Source organism: Ammospiza nelsoni, chromosome 3 (assembly GCF_027579445.1).
Source record: "Ammospiza nelsoni isolate bAmmNel1 chromosome 3, bAmmNel1.pri, whole genome shotgun sequence".
Taxonomy (NCBI): Eukaryota; Metazoa; Chordata; class Aves; order Passeriformes; family Passerellidae; genus Ammospiza; species Ammospiza nelsoni.
Window position 1 is genome coordinate 40,965,444 of NC_080635.1, and position 19,379 is coordinate 40,984,822.

Below are 19,379 nucleotides of genomic sequence, written 5' to 3' on the forward strand. Positions count from 1 at the left end.
TGTGCTGGGAAGCATGGGCTTGGCAAGGTGAACAGCCATTGCTTTAAAAAAACAGAGTATTATTCTTGAGGCAGAGGAGCTGAAGCAGAGGGATTTGATTTGTAAGAAAGCCAGCCTGACAAATTCATAAGAGGACACGGAGACAGTGGCAAGGTATAGGAGCTGCAGTCTTGCTCCTTCCCAATTGAAGGCTTACATCTGCTTAGGTCAAGCAAGGTTTGCTCCTATAAAGGCATGGCCCAAAACTCAGGATCGAAGGGATCTGGGTTATAACAACAAAGGAAGCCTGGCTGTTCTTTGTCTGCTTACATTCAGTTTTGTTTTAGAAAACTGAATGTGTCTCTGCACACACTTTCTGATAACAAGAGGGAAACCTCCCGCAGGGAACTAGATAAGGTTGACCCCACAGGAGGATTTGCCATATAAGACCCAGCTGCTGAAGCCTATGGAACCAGATTGAACCTGGCAGGGTCGCAGGATCTTTCACTGAGCAAACTACAAGTTTAAAAAAAAATAAAATTAAAAACCAAGCACTCCAGCAGCAGGAGCACACAAGGTATAGTCTGCCTGATGATCCATGACAAAACTAGAAGAGCAACATGTCCCAAGGTTTGTAGGACCTCCCATTAATGCACATTCCTGAACCTGATTTTCAAAGGGATCAACTTCTTATAGAAACAAGTTTTTTTCCTCTCAGATATATTGGGTCCAAGCGGTTTTCCTCTTGAGAATAAAAAAAACAGTTTAAGAGCAGAAGGGATGAAAAATGCTATCCTGACAATGTAACTGTTACCCTTAATCCTGAAGCTTGCCCTCAGCATCTACAACAGCCAGATGAGAAGGCAACATATTTAGGTATCAAATGCTGGGAAACACGCTCCAAGACCTACAGCTTAGATTTTACAGCATTCATGGTTTGCAGCTTGCATGGTGCTTTGTGGTGCCATTTCCCTTTTCGCCACATTTAGGGGTTAAACTTCTGTTTATGATTAAGGACCCCAACCTCTCCCCCCACACACATACTTAGTATGAGACCAACTGAGCATTAGTGTATCTGTACAACGTCTGCAGGTCAAATGGGCTCCTAATCCAGATAATCCATGCAGTGTGATTGGCTACAGTTCTGAAGAAATCCTTTAATTTTCATTCTCTTGCTACTGCTGACAGTCAGGGTTTTGTTGACAAATTAGCAGCCAAGTAATGGATGCAGGTGGATTAGAATACCTTGTTTTGCATGTGGCGGTATCAGACCACCAAAAATAAATACACATTAAGAAAGTGGGAAAGATATCATTACTAAAACAGGGTGGCTGTTTTTTAAAAAAAATATCTTTTTGAAGCTGCAGCACAGAGGTGAAAGCATGATGAAGGAGAGGATTACCTTGTTGAAAAATGCAGATGCCTCCTCTCCATTTTTTGGACACCAACTCAGCCTTTCCTGAGGGACCAGGCCCAAGCTCCCCCCATTCCCAGCCTCTGTGGGATGTACACTGACTAGGTACTCAGCCAAGGCAGTCGGCTTCAGCATCCACAAGGCAACCTGGGAATGCAACACTTACCCAGCCCTCCCCACTACCTGACCTGAGCACTTCCCTTTTTTGAGATGAGAGCCTGTTGTGAATTCAAAAATCCCTGAGAAGCAGGCAATACCTTAAAGGCTACTTCCAAATGCCACACTCAGTGCTACATTTGCTATAGAGGCAAGATCTCAGCTGCCACAGGCCGCAAGGGAGATGATCGAGTCTGCTGACCAAATCAAGGTGGAGAGAAACCAAGTTGTAGAACAGAAAAAGTATTTCCTTTCAGGAAAGCAAATAACCAGCCCCCAAAACAAACAAAAAAGAGATGTTAATTCAGGCTACTGGACGCCTGTAACTCTTTTCCTTAATTTTTAAAGCACTTTCTGGAAGAATTAGCTGCTATAGAAAGGAAGAATACTTTCATGAAGTGAGAAGACTGTTTCCACTTAAAGATGTGGACAATATACTCTGAAGTCTAGTCAGAACAGCTTTATTATGCTCTTTGGTATGCAGTGGTTACAATATATTTCCAACAGGCTGAAAGATATCTGCCACTACTGGGTATTCTGGGACCAGAAGCCCTGTGCTTGATAGGGTGAAGGAAACTGCTTCACAGAAAAGGTGTGAAGTAAGGCAAATGCAGGGTATGGTAAATATGAAACCAAAAACATGTGAAGGGGGGGAAAAAGGGAAAGAACATGAGAAAAACAGAAGAATTCAGAGAAAATAGGAATGAAATTGCCCTGTCTTACAGGAGAGGACAAGGGTTCCAATTTCAGCCAAGATGTCCTGCAATGGAATAGGCAAAACCTGGTGTTAAAAAATGTTGCAAAGGGGAGGCCTCAGAATCAGAGATGATTTGTGAGAAAAGTTAAGAGCATTCAGGTCTCCTCACATTAAAAAAACTATTCTGGTTTAAAGCACAGCTATATTAGGTTCAAGGAATCTTTTGGAGACTCTACAAACCTTATGGAGGATAAAAAGCTTGTGCTCCTCTCAGATTAAATGCTGCACTCAAAAAAAGCAGTTCTTACAGAATGAGTGCATAAAGGCAATGAGACAAACTTTAAAAAACCACCTTATTTTATCCTGCATATTTATGAAGAGGCAAAAGCAACCTTATTTAGAAGGGCTTCTATAAGACTACTATAATTTCAATGAAATATCTAGAATTGCAGTAGTAAATAACACAGGTTTTGGAGGAGAGACAAGTCTTTCAGTGCTTTTGGAAATATGGGAAGGCAAGATAAACAAGGCAACAGATCCATTTCTAATTACTAAGAGTTGGGGTGTGGGAGGGAATGTCAATGTTTACACCATACCAGAAATGTGATCTCTCATATCAATTTGCTTCTTTAAGGCATCATCTTAACACCATTTCCTGGCCAATACTAAGCCATAGGACCAAGCAAACTGGATTTTACCTCATGGACTAGAAGTTTTGTATTTCCCATGTGATATTTCAAAACCCAATGTGTCCCACGCATGCATTCAGTCCCTTACAATCATTTGAGTTTCCTCCCCAGTGCCACATTCTTCACATGTGACTTCAGAATATAAGTAACACTTTCAGCCCCAAAATCCTTTTAAAATCCACCTCCTGTTCAATACCTATAGTTTTGAATATAGTAACAAATATGTTGACTAGCAACTCCCACTACAGGAGAGAAAGAAAGCCCCACAAAGAGGTGGAATCCCAGAACAAAGGTGGAGAACAAAAGCCCCCCCTTTACTCAATTTGTCTGCCCACATACCAAAGATCAAAAGAGCTCTGGGAAGGCTCTGCATAATCTACATACTTTGTGACCTTATTACAATCAAATTCCCCCTGCAGGCACAGCCACTGTGTATATATGCACACACTGTAAATACACAAGTGGGTCTGTGGATGTTTGCCAAGTCACTTGCTCGTGCATTGAGTTTGCTTACTTTTAACAATGCTGAGGCCAAAGAAGTGAGGCTCTTTAATCTTCACTAAATCACAAACTTGCTGAAAGAGCTCTTGTCCAGTGGCTTTGACCTGAAAGACACAACCAATTCAACATTACAGATGTCTCATGCACTTGGATGGAGCAACTCTTCTAAAGAGGAGATCTAAAGAAGAGTTGCAGGCCAATACATTTTTGGGTACCAAAGTAAAATACCCAAACACAACCACACCAGAGAACATCCTTTGTTTTCAGTATTATTGCTATTATCATAGAATAATAATCATTAATATTTACAGAAATGAAAATACCACTCCCTTACAATTTTTTTTGAGAAAATAAAAAAACCAGACTCAAAAGTTTTATTCCGGAGAACCAGGTACAAAAGTACCCAAACAAACACAAAGACTCTGAGTAGCTCATAGGTTAGAGATGTGGTTTTTCTGTACCCCACAGAGAGGAGCTCCTTCTGTCTCCTGCTGACTTCTAGTCACACAGCCATTAACATCTCTATCTTTGGCAGCTGCAGCCAAAAGCCTGTGAGACCTTGCCTGTTTCCCTGCACACTGAGACCTTCCAATATCCCTGCCTCCTGTAATGCACAGACTGCCCCAGAAGGAGCATGGTTCTGGTTAACTACATGTGCAGACCTGGATGTGTACTATGATAGGAAGATTCCCCCACTAAACATCTCCCCATCCATAGCCTCATTTCCCCCTGTCCCACTGCACCATCCCAGGAGTACTGACAGACAAACACAGAAATCCCCCCAGCCCACAGAGACACAGGGGAAGGAGTCCAGAGAAAGAGCAGGTGGGGAGAACAGAACAGGACTGACACAGACAACCTCAGCTCAGACTATGGTGCAGCCAGCTGCAGCTGCAAAATGGGCCAAGACCTTGGAATTTCATTACCCCAGTGCTGGACCATGCAGATTGGCAGTGCCAGGAGCAGCTGCCTGCAGGGGTACAGTGCAGTGCTCCCTGCCAAGCAACAGAGAGGACAGGGCAGAAGTCGACTGTTTAACTGCTACAAACCAATCACCATCCTAATTTTTAAAGCTCTTATAGTGTAGGTATGCCACACACCCCAGAAACTGGCTTGCATTCACCTCCCTGCCCCAGGCCGTACCATGTCACTAGACATGGACAATGGGAAACAGGAGGTCATTTAAGTACTCACTTTCTTCTACTTGACAAGGCATCAGTAGCCAGACACTCACTGCTGCTTTATCAGGAGCTTTGAAGCCTGCACTACACCAATGCAAACACGTGTAAGCTTTGAGCAGGGAGGAGGTAGTGCACAGTTCTGATAAGACCCAAAACCACATCTGGGTCTTATTATAATGAGTCTCCATGTAAGACTGCACCCTTTCAGTCTCACACCTAGATGCAGTGTTTGGTCAGACACTCAGAACACACACTTGGAAGGGAAAGTTGGGCACAGAGCAATCTCCTTTGCCAAAGAAGCAAGCTCTGAGCATGTTCTCCTACCTGGGAAAGATTTGCTAAGAAAGATGTGACCTACCTCTAGCCAGAATGGTTATGGGCATGCAAGAGTCACTGGCAGCACAGGACTTTCTGTAAATGCTACACAATGAAATGAATTTTCTAAGTGGCAAGCTTTCATACATAAGGGAAGAAAAACCTGCTTTAAGATACTTAATTCTAGGGAACTGAGTACTTCAAGTGACAGTTTTGTGGCACACAGCTCTCAACAGTGATTTAGGCAGAGTTCTAGCACAGCAGGTATGTTACTAGCACCTTGTCCATTCTCCTCTTAGCACTTCCCTTCTGTATCAAGTTCTACTCCCAGCCTTAAAGGCTATGCAATACCAATTACATTTGCAACTGCTCTTCCCTCCTACTTTCCCCTCTGCTCAAAGCAACCAATACTTCCCTTTGCATTTTTCATCTTTGGACTTTCCTCCCTATGCATCCTCCCAATCTTGGCATGGTTCCTGTGCCAAGATTGATCTCAGAAATGTTATGACTCATTCCTTCCATTGATATTTAGCTTTGTCCCACGTCGGGCTCAGGGCTTCTTTACACATGAAATTTAGTCCAAAGTGAAATCAAGTGCAGGTTTACAGACGGTAACTGCTACTCCAAGGTCATTCTGTCTACAGATATTCACGTGCATTAGTTGCCTATATCTGTTTTTCTTGATATGCATGTTTTGAAACATTGACTCCCCTGTTCAGAGAACAACTGAAAGACTTTAGACCTATGCTTGCCATTCACCAACCCACATGCCCTCACCAGACTTCCTCCACTCCAAAAGTTTCTCCAACTTTGTCTTGCCCTCCTCAGGGCAGCTGGTGAGCTACAGCACCCCTAGTTCCCCTCACAGCTCTGCTTCTCCTCACATCCACAGCTAGTCCCAAGAAGGCAGATTTACTGTGCACCACTCCCCAGATTCACTGTACATTCAGAAAGGCAGACATCGAAGCTAATTAAGAGCTACTTGACTGTGGGGAAAGAGAAATTAAAATGGCTCCTGCTCTTCCCTCTTCAACTGCACTGTCTCTGAAAGGTGTAAGACAAATACATTTTAAAGAGCAAGCTTCAATCTGTATGTGACCACATAAAACACATATAGGTAAACTCTTATCTGGAAGGGTGGAATTTATATTGGAGGGGAGAGGGAGGACTTAGCTGCATAAACACTGTGCTTATCATGGGAAGAATCTATAATTTATTCTGCTGGAAAGATAACTATTCCTACCTACCTCAATGAGCTGCAAGCTTGTTTAGTATTTGCATTCCACACTGAAGAGGTTAAAAGGCTTTGGAAATCTTTAGTAGTACCATTATTATTCTAATAAATGCACAAAGTATCACCTGTGGTTGTGCTAATTACATCTGGGTTCTACCAACATCACTAGAAAATTGCCTTGATGTTTCTTTAAAAAAGAAAGATCTCTCCAGCTGTGAAATCTTAATTTTTGTTGCTCTTTTGAATGAGTGTTGTGGTAAAGTCCGAAGCCAAATGAAAAGCTGTTTCTGGTGATTTGCCCAGCTGTAACAGGTCATGTTTCACTCTCTATGCAATTAGGACACAACCATGTGTCAAGGTCTCATGTTTTGGCCCAGGCAGCTATTCCCTTTCACACACAGGCATCTCCAAGTACATACTTTCCCAATTTCCCAGACACGAAAGAAAGGGGTATCAGAAATGACAAGGGCAAATGTCTTTAACAGGAATACAGAGGGCTGCGGTGGGGGATTCCTCTGCAGGACAACCTAGTGATGCACAAGGCACCCCAGCTTTTTGGAGGGGCAGCAGGCTGGGACAGGACAGGGAAACAGGATAGGACACAGCACTTTTCCTCTGTTCCTGTCAGCACTCAATGCACAAGACTATTTCTTATGCTTATTAAATATTTTAGAGGCATTAAAAACAACATGCAGATGTAGCATTTAGGAACCTGGTTTAGTGGTGGACTTGGCAGCGTCATGTTTATGGCTGGACTCGGTCTTAAGAGTCTTTCTCACCCCAAATTTCTTTACAATAAACTGCAGGTTTTTGTGATTTACCAGAGCATGATCTAGTGGTGAAGGAACAGCTGTGTGCTCCATTTAGACACAGGCAGAGTGAGTAGCAGTGATAGTGTCAGCCCTGGCTGGTGCACTGCCCTCCTGCACCTTCCCCATGGCCAGCAGCTCTATCTCCCATCTTTAGCCTCCCTGATAAGAGCTATAAGAAGGTGAGATTTAGGGTTAACTGCAACAGACCATTACCCAGGCCCATACACCTGCTGCCAAGAACTTAATTAAATCATCGTTTTCTGCCTTGCACAAAAGCCAGCAGATTGCAGAAGCCTTCTGGGGCAGTGGATGGGCTGGGTTTGAACCAGTAACCTAGAAGCAGAGTGTCCCAGATTTTTCTGTTAAAGTTTTATTCCATCCAGCCCTTGAGGCTGTTTCAGTTAAGGACGCTACACTTACACATAGCAGGTAGGAAAATTCCGACGTGGATTTTGAAGATTAGCACGCATAGTTTCAAAAGCCACAGTTTCACTCAAGTACTTAAAATAACAGTTCACCTCAACTGTCTTCTCCCCCTCCTCATCCCAAAGCAGGGGAAAAAAACCTACCCAAAACAAAGGCAAATCTCCCCAGCCCACACGAGTGCACACACACGCTCACAAGAGAGCACTTATCTTGGAAACTCGCTGGTCCTCTGAACACCAAGTGCCTCTTGTCAGCTCAGTTTCTCACAAGTTCAAGGAGTAGCCGGCACTGCACAAAGAGGCACCGTGCTGTGCAGACACCGTGCCACCCTGGGCTGCCAGCTGAGCTGGCCCTGCTGTCACTCACACACACTTCGAGACATTCGAGGCAGCAATCAAAGAAATGAAGCGACTTGCCTCGATTTTCTGTGTGTACGAGTACTCAAGAGGAGGGAAAAAACCCAGCCTCAATGGCTGTTTGCCTTAGACTCTTTGAAGGGATCTGCAGGCTGTCAAAACCAGGGATAGCTGGACTCTTTACAAGAGTAAACAGCCATATGTTGGGTACACTTGCTAAGTAATCAAGGTATTTCAAGTTCAATTTTTAAAAAATTGTTGGATTATTACAAGCAGCAAAACCATTCAGAGATAAAAAAATGTAAATAACAACAGAAAAAGAGCAGAGGAGACCCCCACCCTGCAAACACAGCCCTGACTTCCAACAAACTCTGCGAATGAGTTGAAGCTGCCCAATTAGAAAATGGAGCAGAGCACCGATTACCCTAAGCTGGCTAATAGCCTTTTGGTCAGCAGACCAGCACCAGGCTTTTGGGAGAACAATGGGAGCTAACAAATCTGAACCGCGGCCGCGATGCAGCGACCTCCCAGCACTCACCCCGACGGCCAGGCTGAGCTGCTCGCGGGTGGGCAGGAAGACGCAGACGCTGCGGATCTCTGGCTGCATCCTGCCTGCCAGCAGTGTCCTGCTCATGGTGGGCAGCTCCACGGGGGCTGGGCTCTCCTCTCCAGACTGGTGTCAGGCTCCCTTCATCCCATGTACCTGTTGAAAAGGCGAGAGCATCAGTGCTGTGCTTCTGTTGGCACTGGGAGCAGCTCACAGCATGCGTGTGGTGAGATGTTTAAAAACAAAACCACTCCCAACAGTCATCCATTTTCCAGGGCCAGTCAATGTTTCCACCAGCATCACAGCACACACCAGGCAGTGTCAACCTTTTAAACAGCTCGAAAGTCCCATGAGAGTGCCATAAAGCAATGAGGTCTCCCCGGAATAACAAACCAGACTCAAGGTTTCCAGACTCGTGTAAGCGATAAGGCAGGTGCCACCTTGGGCTGCTGCCTGAGAACACCCGTGACATGGGGGAGCGCCCATCCTTCAGCCAGGCACCTCGCTCACTCCCAAAGCAGAGAGTTCAATGGGCTGTCAACAGGCACATGTCAGTGCACAGGAGTTCATCTGTGCTGTCCTCCCCCTCACTCCATCCCTACTCCCTGGGAAACCACTGCCTGAAATCCTCTACACTTCACTCAAAGGAGGAGGTGGAACACAAACTCAGCCACTGTATAACACCTTTTGTGAGGTAAGCACTGCCCGCCTCTCAAGCACTGAGCATAGGCTGCACAAGCACCTTACAGCTGAAGTTCAGATATTAACAGAAATAAGAGATGGAAGTTTTCTTTGCAGCCAAATGCAGAGAAGCCAACATCATCTTGACTTTACAGCTAGTTTCCTCAGCAACTTGTACCATTTTATGTATAGCCCTCTCCTCTCCAATGCTCTCAGCATTCCTCTCAGGAAGGATCCTGTGGCACCTGATGAATCCATCAGGAAGGGGAGAGGCTCCTCAAGGCGATGCCAGCAGAGACCTAAACCAGCAAGGTACCAGCCATGGGGTCCACTCCATCCCAGTACGAGTTTTGACGTAAGTCAACCCCCAATTGCCCTGAAACAAACAGGTTGACTCCCTCCCACCAGCAGCACCTGAGCAGTCACCTGCAGCACAGCAACAGAGGTGCTGCTGGCTGATGCCTGTCCCCAAAGTCCCCACACACCCAGGGACAGGTGCAGACCCCAGCAAGGGCAGCCCAATGCACTGGTTGTGGCAGTGCCACCCTCTCCCACACCCAGAGCCCAGCCCACCTTCAGGGGACAGGCTGTGAAGGGAGCCATGGGCTTTTCCTTCACCCTCCACAATGCATAAAAGATGAGGGATCACAAGCAGCAGGGAAGCAGGCCATGTTATGCCTGCTTATACCTGCCTGTATACACATACACATATATCATGTACTTGTGTGCCTGTGCACTACAAATAAGTTTTAAAAGCATTGTTTTGTGTTTAAAATCATGTTTGTCCAGGTTCAGGAGAAAATTATGGCAGAATCAAATTCTTGTGTGGGAGACGGGAAAAGCAAACAATAATGTAGACTACAGCAAATAGAACTTGGATCTATCCCTCTCCTTTCAACTCTGTGCTCAAGCATCAATTTTTTAAAATTATTTTCAAAGCAAATACAACATAGATCCAAGAGTGTTCTCTTGCAAATACAGAAGCTGTTCCGTGCACCACCTTCCCAGAGCCAGCATATACAATGCTTCTTAACAAAGCAATTTTTGATTCAAGCTGTGTAGAGCATTCCTTATAAGACAGAAGTGCACCAAAAAATGCTGACAAGGGAGTTATTAAAGTATTTTTTCAGAACAAGTAGTTAGTTTAACAAGACCTAGGAGTTTTTAAAAGATTGCTCTAAAGCAAGTGAGAAAAAGGCATTTGACTTTATGGGACATGTGAAAGCTGCTATTAACTGAAATATTAAGAGAAAAATTCTGATTTATCTTCTCTCATTGAAATAATTATACTCACATGCTCTCTTAGGGTCCAGACTACACACTACTAACAGATGTATATAAATTACAGATGTCTATAGAATGACTGGAGGGCAACAGGTCACCACTATTATTGCCAGCTGATGTAATTCATGCCATAAACTTTATCAACAGCATAAAGACCTCAAGTATGAACTTATCTTAATTGTCAAACGGCTGCACTGGACGTTCCCTCTCACAAGGGATATCACAACCAGTGAAGACACTCATAGGGCTCAAAACAGAACTGAAAGTAGGACAAAAAAGTTACCATAAAACACAAAAACAGGCACACAGATTCCTTTGGACAGCTGAAGAAACTGACTCCCACTTCTCCGTAGCCTCTACAATAAAAAGTTTCTGGAGCGTTTTTCCCCACACCTGCTTTTTCCATTTGAATTTTTAAGAGAACAGCTGTGGACCCTTGGAAGAGGGAAGTGAGAAAGGCAGAAGAGAAAGTGTTTTTCTTATTATGATTCAAAACAAATGAGCTTGTAGATTGTCCCACAACAGGTAAGGGGTTAAAGAAAAAACGTCCTTAATCTGAAGGGGGAGGTCAAACACAAGCTCAGCTCAACCTTCTCTTCTTTAGAGGTATGTTAGGATGTGATAAAACATAATGAATCATTAACTTGCTAGCAATGCATGTTTACACCTTTCCTTTTTTTTTTGACAAAGTTGTGAGTCAGGAGTAACTGCCCAATGAAAACAAGTGACCAGAAGGAATGCTCTTACTTAAACATACACAATTTCAGACTGCCCATATGCCATTCCTTTGTTTACCACAAATTCCAACCTCTTAACCTCAATTAAACCATAAAAGCTCCAGCAAATGCCCTGCAGATGAATTAATAAAAGCTGAAGTCAATCATCAGCCTCTGGGACACTCTACAGGTTGTTTGTTTTTGTTGTGCTGCTTTTTTTTTTAACTAACATTCATGTTTTAGCTCCTGAAGAAGTGCATTTTGAGATGCAATTGCTTGGTCAAAGGCCCAGCAAGTCTATCAATTAAAACAGTCAAAGGCACTATTTGTTTGTATTCTTCTGGTATCAGACAGGAGGCTTATTAGAGCCCAGAGTGGTGGCACAGCTTATTTAGCAGTGTTTATTTTACCTAAACACACATGCAGAGGATCTTTGGAAAACATGCCTGTCATTAACTTCAAGCCTTCTCTCACTAAGCAGCTCAAACATGGTCATAAAAACTCAATTAAATCTTCCCCTCCTCTCTCCACGGACCCTCAAGTCGCCTCCCAGCACAGGACCAGAACCTCAGCACTTGCTGGATACAAGCAGGAATGGATGAGGTTTGCCCCAGCAAGGCAGAAAAGAGCAGCAGAGCCCCCCATGGGAGGAAGAGGAGTTGAATGAGAAGGAAGGAGCCATTTGCTTCAGGGATCAGCAGGATGGCTCACTGAAACACCACCCAGCATACACCCAATGGCACAGGGATGTCCTGCCACCACTGAATTTGGGGCCATGCCACTGCCAGCCTGTCTGGGAGAAGGTCTCATCCAGACACCATGTGGGTACTTGCAATGAACCATTTGTTTTACACACTAGTTCATAACACCACAGCAAATTGAGTCCTAAGTCTCATTTCAGCCTCTAGGTACAGCTACAACCTCATCTCAAGGGGGATAAAGGGAACAGATGAACGAGCCATAACTTACCAACTCAGAGCAGCAAAGCAGAACAAAGTTCTTATCTATCAAGAAATAAAGCACAGGTAATTCTGTGCTTCTCTTACAAACACCTGGAAACATGCTTTTTAAGGTTTATTACAGTAAAACATCTGCTTTTGCTAGAGCTGATAGAGAATGAGCACCGAGCATCTTCCTGATGAAACCTTACCACAGTGGCCCTACAGCCTCCCATCAAAAATTGTCCAGAAACATTAAGACTCTTCTTAATATTTTCCAGACACCATCCAGAGATCTCTTAGGCTTCTAAGAACACTAGACTCTTAGGCTGCAGTTTCACAAACAGCTTAAGCAGCTTTAATCAAGGCAGTCCTGCAGCAAGACAGACAGACAACTGCCTGGAAACAAATCTGCCTTTGGCAGCAACCCACACCTGGGCTGCCTCGTACTCATGATGAAACACAGTCATAGAACTGAAACCCCCCCTTCACCTTCCAGGTATTTTGCCCCCTCAGATGCACAGTGTAGGGCACCAGTACTATCTGCAAAAGAGAGTAATAAAGAGCCTGAGCAAGTAAAAGATGTCATGATGGCATGTATAAGCCTTTCTCAGCAATTTTAAAAAACTCCACCCACCTCCTTTGACTAACCCCTGCAATGATGAAAATTTCTCTGAGAAGATGCATCAGCCAGGAAGGAGTGGAAACAAAGTTGCTTGTCAGGGCAGAAAACAAGACTGAAGCTAAATAGCTTTATGTCATGGCTGTAAAATGATGTGAAAAGTGCCACCTGTGACCAGCAGTCAGGACAACTAGGTCACATCCTGCAGCAAACTCCCAGGAGCACATGGACTTTTCAAATGTGTCTACCTCAGCATCATTCCAGGACTAGCACAACACATCCAAGGGCAAAGATGCCACAGGGAGGTAAGGTACCAAATTTGGTATCCACACACTGCTCTTTGGGTAAAATACACACCTTTCTTCAAACACTGCACACTGCTTTGTAGGAAATCGCTATTCACAGCCATTGAACAAGGAACACCAGGACACCTCCAGTCATTTGGGTGCTCTGAAGAACTGGATTCCAGAACTGGTGCAGTTTGGCTGACAGATGCAACACTGACAGCAGAGACAGTTGGCTTCAGCCCACGGAACTGGGAGATCAACTTAGCAGGCTTTCTGCACCTGCTCAGGTGTGACCACAGTCCTCTCACAGGACAGAAGTGTGGGCCTGATCCCCACCTTTCCTTTAGGATTCCTCAAGAGGTGCAATGCAAGATACCCTCAAAAGCTCCAGGGCTGTGAAGCCAAGCAGATGTGATGGGGAAATCACTGAGCGTTGGTCTTAGATACCAGCCAACATCCTTTTTTCCTGTACAAGCAGCACTCCTTGGTGACACTGAGCTTTAACAGTAGCAAGGAAAATGCTTTCTCACTTGTCTTCATTGCAGGATTAGATGCAGCTCTTAGGCCTGACTGCTCAGGCTCCCCACCTTTGTGCTATACAGTCTTCCTGCCCCTCATCAAGCAGAAGAAGTGAATCCTGGAACAGAAAACATGCTCTAGTACTTGTAACTCTTCTGCTCTGCAGCCACACACAATGAGTTTAAGAAGAAGGGATCTCCCAAAATTCTATGGGCACCCCTTCCTAACCTGGGGCCATGCTGCTATGACACTGTTGGCTGCCCTAGTCCTTAAACTCAAAGATAGGGACAACTCTCCTAACCCAGGGATGCTGGCATTCTCTTGCAGCCAAATAAAAGTGACTCATGGTTTTGGGTGCACAAAGTAGTCCTGAAGGAGAGGAAAAAATGCCCAACAAAGGACAGAGCACCAAAGGAGGTGCTCCTGCAGCACATGGAAGCGCGAGGGCAGGGCAGCAACGCAGGACCACGCAGGGTACCTGCCACGCTTCCATCCACCTCTCCCATGGGAAGAAGAAAGCTCCTCAGCAGTTTGCCCCCTTTGAGGACAGCACAACATGAATCACTTCATGAGCTTAATATTTAGCTGAAGCAAAACTGAGTTCAGGAGCTCTTTGAAAAACATAGACAATGAGTATTAAAGGCTTCAGGCAAAAAGGGACGAATTAGGATCTCACAGGGATAATGTTTTTCCATTATTTTTAAGTGATGGAAAGTGGCTTTGAATTTTTGTACACAAAACCAGGCAGCCTTTTAAAATACATTATTTTATCAGTACTACGTGCAAAACTTAGCAATGTACACATTTTAAAGAACACCCAAAGTGTAAAGTCTGCATCTAGAGCATGCAATTCCTTTCTAGAATGCTTATTTACCTGGGAAGACAGTCTTCTTGTGGGAAGATAAATGGATCAATTGATCCTTCCTTTTCCCTGAATGGTAAATGTTGTAGTATGTACTACTATTTTTGTAGTACATACAGTACTTTTTTGTACCCTATAGCATCTGAGTATTGACAAACAGTTTCTATTGCAATGAATTTCATTACTGCTGCATAATCTACTAATGGACTTGTTTATTGAATACCAATCACTTATAAGTCTTTCTCATATTTCATAAATCAGGCACATTAATTAAAGTTTAAGAGTAAGTGGCAATTTAAGGTATCAATTGGCCTAGACAACTGCAGAAGCATGAGAAAGAACCAGCAAAATATGGCATTGGGCATGAGCCAGCCTCAGTATCCATTACACCTCACACAGAGCAGCTGCAAAGGAAGCCTGGTCAGAAATGCCAAGCTCCATTTTCTCAGCTGGATCCCTAACACACATCACATGAGGCCTTGCAAAATTAAGAGAAGTGAATTGCTGGAATAACCGTTCAGTAACAGCAACCTTGTCACCCCTCAAACACACCAACATGTCCCTTTTGAGATGGATCCTTAGGGAAATCTCATTTATGGGCATACAAGTGCACAGCTAGGAGCACATTGCAGCAAAGCAATGCTGGTCCAGAATCTGCATAAGAACAAGAACTGAGATACCTCAATTTAGCAGTCCAGTGCCTGGCAATTCTACCTTGTAAATTGCAGCTCTTTACTAAAGACCATTCATCTTTTCTATCTATGGGAAACGGGAGAGGCAAAGTAAGGCAGCAAGTTCTTTACAATAAGGGAAAGCCAGGCTTCCTTCACAGGCACAGCAACTGCCAGGAAACTTAGGAGGAGCAGGAGAGCAGCAGCTAGACATGGATTCTCTACTGGCAACTCAGAAGAGAAGCACCTTCCTATACTGTGCAAATTGCAAATGCATGACACGTCCTGACCCAAAAGCCTATCAGTTAATTTTCCAACTGGAAACATATTCCATTTTTAGTCTGCCAAGGCTATAAACAGGATTTCTCCCAAGGGGATCCATTATACTCTTGCCTCAAGCACAACAGATGAGATATACTCTTCTACAAGTCTGTCTTTGCGCAAGTTATTTTACAGGGATAATATTTTTTCACTTGAGCTACACTGGACTGATTTGGAATATATCCCTAAGACTCCAGAAGTCTGTTGCAGAACTGTCCAAAAATTTCTTCATTGCTATTCTCACCAAGATCTTGTAACAATTACAGAAGCAGCAGACTACAAAGTCTTTATTAAATAAATAAAGAAAGAGCAAAGCGTAATTATAATTTCACAAGCAATACCTTGAGCTGCAGGACAAATAAGGAGAGACATGGGTAGGTTTTTTTTTTTTAAACTATGTAACAAGTTCTTCTGAGTAGGAATAGCTTCGCCACCAGTAATAACCATGTAAAAAAATAAATTGGCTTGCTTCCCCTGAGGAAGGGGAAAGTCCACTGCTGATCTCATTGCATTTGAATCACTATCTAAATATCCAGACCAACCAGGCAGTTTCTGCATCAGTTTGCTTCTAACTTTTTCCCCCCCTAAAGTGTACAGATAATCTTGAAAATATTCAGAGCAGAAAGGAATACTGATTTATGTGAAGTGGACAAAAAGAATAGATAAAACTCCACCTGGAACACAGCTTGCCTCTGTTACTAGTGTGAAAATGCCAATCTGCCAATACCTTGATAAAATTAACACAAACAGCAGGGTCTTTATGATTAGATGCAGTTTCAGAGACTGCACACAGCACTGTCAGACATCAGCTTTAGCAAAGCAATGGGGAAGACACAGACAAAAAAAGGAACAGAACAAAAATCCCCCAGCCTTACAGAGTGCTGCACTTTTGAGGTGATGCTGAATTGTGCAAAAAGAGGAAATAGAGGGGAAAAAGGAAAAGGCGAACATAAGAAATGGTTAAACAAGAAGCAAATTATCTTCTGTGATTCTCCAGGGAGCAGCTCCTCCTTGCCAGAGGATCTTGTTTGGGCCAAGCCCACCATTTGTCTGTGCAGAGTTACTAACCACACTAGGAATTAAGGTACCACTGCTTAACACCAGCGGGATAATCGAGCAGCAGCGCAGTAACAGGGGACTTTCTGCAAGAAAAGAAGAGTAACCCTGGAGCACAGTAAGCATGCAAGCCATTTTCATTGTCTCACTTTGGAGGAACAGTAGGGCAACGACTTTACTACAAAAGCCAACTGATAGAGAGCCAATCATTGGATTCATATGTTTTTTACCTGCAGTGTTGGGAAGACAAAAGTGCTGTAGCTTTAAAGTACTATTAGCTTTGATTTAAAAAAAAAAAAAAAACAACTAAAATATAACAAAGAAAAAAAACCCCAAAACCCTATAAAAATTCACCCATTAAAAAAAAAATCTAAATTATATAGCCCTGGGTCTAAAAACTTCTATCAGAAAAAGATGAGAAAACCACATGTAAATCCAAACCATTTTGGTGTTACTGGTATTTAACCCATTTTATCAAGTTTGTATTAAAAAATCCAGTTAACAACAACAAAAATTCTAAGGAAGGGAAAAAAAACTGCCCAAAAAGCACAGACACATTTTTCGGTACACCACTGCAAATAATCACTAACACTCATGTTCTTCAACAGTATTGTGTAGACTTATTTTTGTCTTACTCTTTTTTTGTTTCCTCCCCTCTTTTCTTCCTCAAGGTGATCTCTACAAGAAACACAACCCCCACTCACCTCTTAGATCCCATTTTTTTCTGATTTGACACTTCTTATCTGAAGCCAAAACTGGCTACTACACAGACTCCCACCACCACCAGTGCTGAAAGCAGAACACTTAGATTAAGAGTGTTTAATTGTACATTTAAATGGGAGGAATAAACAACAGCGAGGCCAAGGCATTCTGTTGTCATTAGAAATTTTCCAGGAACAAAATAAAAATTAAAAACGCTACACAAATTAATGGGCCACCAATGTTCAAACAGTTGTGGTTTGTTGGTTTGGGTTTTTTAAAACATTTTTGAAGTAAGTATTTATTGTCAGGGCCCGAGCATCACAGCCGTACTCTGAAGAAGGGACAAGGTTCAGACAGTGTGCTAGTTTTCTGGTGGGGTGGAAAAACACAGATGTGCATTTTAAATGCCACAGGGGAGTTAACTTGAGAGCCTGTCACTGCCGAACAGCAGGAGAAACATCTCTCGATGCGGACGATGACGACTTCTCAGCACAGGAAACCCAAAGCCTTTCCCTGGAAATTGTTATCAAAAAACAATTCCAAGAGGCGGAGGAACAACGAGGTACGGGGATTTCTGCCTTGCTGACGCCCACCGCCTCTCCCGCAAGCACAACCTGCGGGGACACTCTGCTCCCGTCCCGTCCCGCCCCGTACGGTGCATCCGAGTCCCTCGGGGCAGTCGGACCACCCAGACCAGCCCCTCGGGATGCCTGCAGCCCCTCCGGATGCCTGCAGCCCCTCGGGATGCCTGCAGCCCCACGGGATGCCTGCAGCCCCTCCGGATGCCTGCAGCCCCACGGAATACCTGCAGCCCCACGGGATGCCTGCAGCCCCACGGGATACCTGCAGCCCCACGGGATGCCTGCAGCCCCACGGGATGCCTGCAGCCCCACGGGATGCCTGCAGCCCCACGGGATGCCTGCAGCCCCTCCGGATGCCTGCAGCCCCTCGGGATGCCTGCAGCCCCTCGGGATGCCTGCAGCCCCACGGAATGCCTGCAGCCCCTCGCCCCGAGGCTGCCCCACAGGCTGGACCCGCGGGGCCGCGTCCCTGCCAGTGTCCCTCGGCACCTGCGGGGCAGGTGGCAGCCAGCCGAGCACCAGCTGGGACGCGTCCCACACTCGTGCCGCCGTCCGGCCCCACGGGGCTCTCTGGGACACGGCCAGCCGCCTCGGGTGTCTCCCGAGCGCAGCTGGTGTGTGGCTGATCCCGCCCCAGCATCACCCCATCATCCAGCGTCAGCGAGACCCACCGGCGGGGCCCGGGCCACGACACCGAGAGACGGATAAATCACCACGACCCCAGGCTCCTCCAGAGCCCCATTCCCTCCTGCTCCCACCTTGTGCCTGCCCGCCCCCGCTGCCTCCGCCCGAGACCGCGCAGGGACACCCACGGCGGCAGCTCCGACGGGAAAACCCCCTGATAACGTGACAGAGCCGGAGATCGCTCCGGCCGGCGCTCGCACCGCCCATCCAGCCACAAAGTTGTAAATAGACTTTCGCAGCCGCAGCCGCGCGGTGGGACCGGCGGCCGCAGCACGGAGCCCTCCCGGCCCGGCGGGCAGCGCTCCGCGTCCCGGCCCCGCCATTCCCTGCCCCGGGCGCAGCCGGAGCCCCGCGGGTCCCTCCGCTCCCAGCGCCGCCCGCAGCCGCACCGGCACCGCTCCCACCCGGGACCCGTCCCGCTCGCCTTTGTCCCCCGGCAGCTCACCGGCACCGGCACCGCGCCGCCTCCCCCCGGTGCCGCGGGAGCCCTGGGACACCCCTGGCCGCTGTCCCCGCAGCGGAGCCCGCGGACTCACCGGGGGCGCCCCGGCCGCGGAGCTCCTGCGGCCTCTCGGTGCAGCATGCAGCGCCGGCAGGAGCGGGGCGGGCGGCGGGCGCACGCCGGAGCCCCGGGCGGGAGCGGCGCTGGGGCGGGGCCAGGCGGGGCCGCACACGGGGAGGGGGAGCCGCGGGGGCGGGACGGACGGGACGGACGGGACGGGCGGTGTGTGCCCTGCCCGCGGTGATGGGGGGCTGCCGGCGGGGCTGCCGGGCCGTTCTGTTTTGGTGGGCACTCAGTCCGTCGTACGGGCAGCAATGAAGTTTGCCTAGGGGAAATTGCAGCTAAGAATGACCACAGCAAGTCACGGGAACTCGGTCCGGGTGGCTGTGCCGCCCGGCGATGCTGGCAGGGGGAGATGGCTCAAAGCGTAAAGAGGTGCCGTGTAAGAGTCGGGATCGCATCTGGGAACTCCGCGCCTGGAGTTTCGGGCGCTGGGAGCCACAGTGCTCGAGAGGGAGGTGCTGTGCTGCATGCATGGCATAAACCCTCTTGTTTCCCTCCCTCATCTGTGTTATAATCTGCTTTTTAATGTAGTAATTTTCTGAAAGAAGGCGGACATCATCTCAAGTTCTGTTGAGTTGCTCCC

The 19,379-nt window shown here is 46.2% G+C and overlaps 1 protein-coding gene across 3 annotated transcripts in view; it reads right to left on the reverse strand.

Annotated features, from left to right (window-relative positions):
* FRMD1 (FERM domain containing 1) overlaps positions 1–18,837 on the reverse strand; it is a 41,050-nt gene extending 22,213 nt beyond the window's left edge. For 2 of the 3 annotated variants that reach the window (XM_059469220.1, XM_059469218.1), the window contains exons 1-3: positions 18,768–18,837; positions 8,299–8,463; positions 3,450–3,540 (exon numbers count right to left, since the gene is read on the reverse strand). In XM_059469220.1, the coding sequence (XP_059325203.1) occupies positions 3,450–3,540; positions 8,299–8,394 (187 nt within the window). In that variant the 5' untranslated portion in view covers positions 8,395–8,463; positions 18,768–18,837. Of the gene's footprint in view, positions 1–3,449; positions 3,541–8,298; positions 8,464–18,676 lie in introns of all 3 variants that reach the window. The other variant, XM_059469219.1, reaches the window with a different exon arrangement.
* Between the last annotated feature and the right edge of the window lie 542 nt (positions 18,838–19,379).